The sequence below is a fragment of the Habropoda laboriosa genome, unplaced genomic scaffold (assembly GCF_001263275.1).
Source record: "Habropoda laboriosa isolate 0110345459 unplaced genomic scaffold, ASM126327v1 scaffold816, whole genome shotgun sequence".
Taxonomy (NCBI): Eukaryota; Metazoa; Arthropoda; class Insecta; order Hymenoptera; family Apidae; genus Habropoda; species Habropoda laboriosa.
The window spans coordinates 795,027-797,726 of NW_017101002.1; the positions used below are offsets into that span (position 1 = coordinate 795,027).

A 2,700-nucleotide genomic window follows, 5' to 3' on the forward strand; every position below is an offset into this window, starting at 1 on the left:
TCACCTCGCCGCTCGCCGCTCTCCTCTCTCCGCTCTCCGCTCTCCGCTCTCCTCTTCTCCTTCTCGTCCCCGCATCGCCTCGCCCCGCCGCTTGCCACAGCTTCCAACCTTTTTACCCCGTAGATACTACCCTGCTTCCGCCTCCTCCCGCAATCCTCTCTCTCTCTCCCCACCTCCTCTCGTCCAACCAACCCACCCCACACCCCACTTTTTATCTTGCTCTCCCTCACGCGCACCACTCATTATAGTTCCTCCCACCACTACAACCATCCCCTCGCACGCCCGCCCCTTTCCTCCTCATCACCGTTCGCCTCAACCCGCTCGTATCCCACCTCCTCCCTCCTACACGCCACCCCATCCACTGCTCTACCGCAACCCCGGGAAAACCCTGGAAAATCCAGCAGCGTACACCTAACTTCACCCTGTATGTGTACTGGCTATGTGTGCGCTCGCTCGCTCGCGTGCGCGCGCGCGCGCGCGCGCCGTTATATGCAGGTACTACGTACTCCGTATGTACCGGAGGTTCTGCGCGTATCGCGTACACCGAGACCGGGCGTAAAATGCACGCGCGTACATGCGTGCGCGCCGCCTAATAGGCATTGCTCGGCCGGAGAGCGCGCGAGATTGTTTGTTCGTCGAAGGCCTGCCGAGTGCGGGCTTACCGTTCCCCGAACAATCTTCCTTTCGAATCGGAACGTACGTCTTCGCCACGATCCGAAACCACTACTCGGCAAGTAGTAGTGCCAGACGAGATTTCCAAGTCTTTCCACCGATTGGAGCCGCGCTTGGTTCCGTCGGAAAACGATTCTCCCACCGAAAAATGAGAAAAAACGAGTTTGGCCAGGCGTTTCGCGTCGGCGAGAGCCGTCGTTCCACGCGTGGTTAGAAGCCGCCGCGTTAAAAATAACCGATGACCGTTGTTCGGTCGATCGCGTCGAGCGCGCACCAACGCGCGAGGAAAAAAGGGGGAACGACCGAGTTTTTCGCAGAGCGCTGCGCGCGCGAACCGGCTCCGGTAATTTACGTTCCGTGCAGCGGCTTCTCGCCGTTGTTAATCGCGTTCGCGGATCTCGCGCGATTTCTCTCGAGAACGAAGGCCGCGTTCCGCGAAACCGAAACTCGCTACCACTGTGCGGCGCACTCGGCAACCTACGTAACAACTTCGAACGGCTAACTCGTTACGAACCAACCGATCTTTACGGTTAAATATGAAAGCGTGTGTGTGCAACTCACAGAAATGGTTCCCTGGTCCGGCGTAGTGGTGGCCCTTGTATGCGGCGAAGAGTCCTGGGTTGATTCCAATCTGCGACAAAAATCGATCCCATTAACTCACACGCAGACCGCGAATAGGCTCCTCCTTGGTCGCGATCGCGATCGCACGTATGTACGCACGTGAAAATCGGAAACTTTCGATCTCGTTCGGGGAATAAGCACCGCGCCGCGGAAATAATGGCAATGTGGTTAATTCAGTTTCATCGACGTTCATCGATTTACTCCCGGTCGAAATACTTGGAGCGGCTTCAATCTTCTAGAAATGATTACGCGGCAGGCTTATTTCCAACTAGTTTCCGTGCCCGACGATAGAATTATCGTCTCGGCAGCATTGTTCGGCGGACGTGGCCGTCTCGGCCGATGCATCCAGAGGAGATTCGTTCCCCGCTTCTACCGCCTTTCGTCTAAATCCCTCCGATTCGATCTTTTCCCTCTTTATGAATTTTCCAAAGGAACCGAGGAGGGAGGGAGATAAGGGTCGTGGTAAATGTCGTTGCTCGCGCAGTTTCCTATGGTCAATTCCTTTCCCGACGCGGTACACGCGTACACGGATTTCACATACACCGTCCTTAGCCGCGATTATGCAACGCGGTAGACACAGGTGTGGTGTAGTACCTGTTGCGCAACCACATTATCTTCGCTCTTCGCTTCGTCGGTTGGACAATTAATAACGACAAAGTCCAAGGATACGTGACAGCGACGGTGTTGGATGCTCGCTCGCGCGTCCTCGTGTGTCCTCGTGCGTCCTCGTGGTTCTTGCAGCTTTCGGTCTATCGCATACGCGCGCGCCTTCGTTAACCGATGTGGGGAAAAGAAGGAAAGAAGGAAAGAAGGTACGGTTAGGAGGAATTAGAGAAGAGAGAGAAAGGGTCGGAACTTTGCCGGAAATCGCCGTTATATCGTTTGTTGCGTACGGGTGGTTCAATTCTCTCCCTCCGTACATAAAGTACGTATCGCATTAGCGCGTTAACGCCAATGTGTTAGCCGGTCGGCCGGCGTCGAATGGCGGGCGCTTCGGCCGGGATAAACGAGGATAAAATGACGGGGGGCTGGAAAGGAGGGTAGGGTGTGGAACTGTCGCTGATTGAAAACAACGCGCGTCGATGAGACCGGACCAAGTCTGGATTACGGGGGCCGGGGGATATCGATGCAGCGAGGAGGAGGAGGAGAGAGGGAGGGCCACTCGGCACGCGGGGCTTTGGAAAGCGGCGCTAGGGGTAGAGGGCCTCGACGAAGGCCGGTCGACACCGGTGTGCGTCCCGCCTGCGTTCGATTACAACGACGCCCGTAATAACCGAATTGCCCACGGCCCGTTAAAGCGTTTACACCGTTTGACGGATGATCGACCACGCGCTGACTACTCGTTCCACGCGTAATATATGAATATGAACCGGCCGCTAACGGACTCCCTTCGATCCCCCGTAACCC

General features: G+C 56.4%; 1 protein-coding gene across 1 annotated transcript in view; it reads right to left on the reverse strand.

The window, feature by feature from the left end:
- LOC108577842 (probable serine/threonine-protein kinase yakA) overlaps positions 1–2,700 on the reverse strand; it is a 33,770-nt gene that overhangs the window by 10,275 nt on the left and 20,795 nt on the right. The window contains exon 6 of the mRNA XM_017941053.1: positions 1,234–1,303. Within this exon, the coding sequence (XP_017796542.1) occupies positions 1,234–1,303 (70 nt within the window). The remainder of the gene's footprint in view (positions 1–1,233; positions 1,304–2,700) is intronic.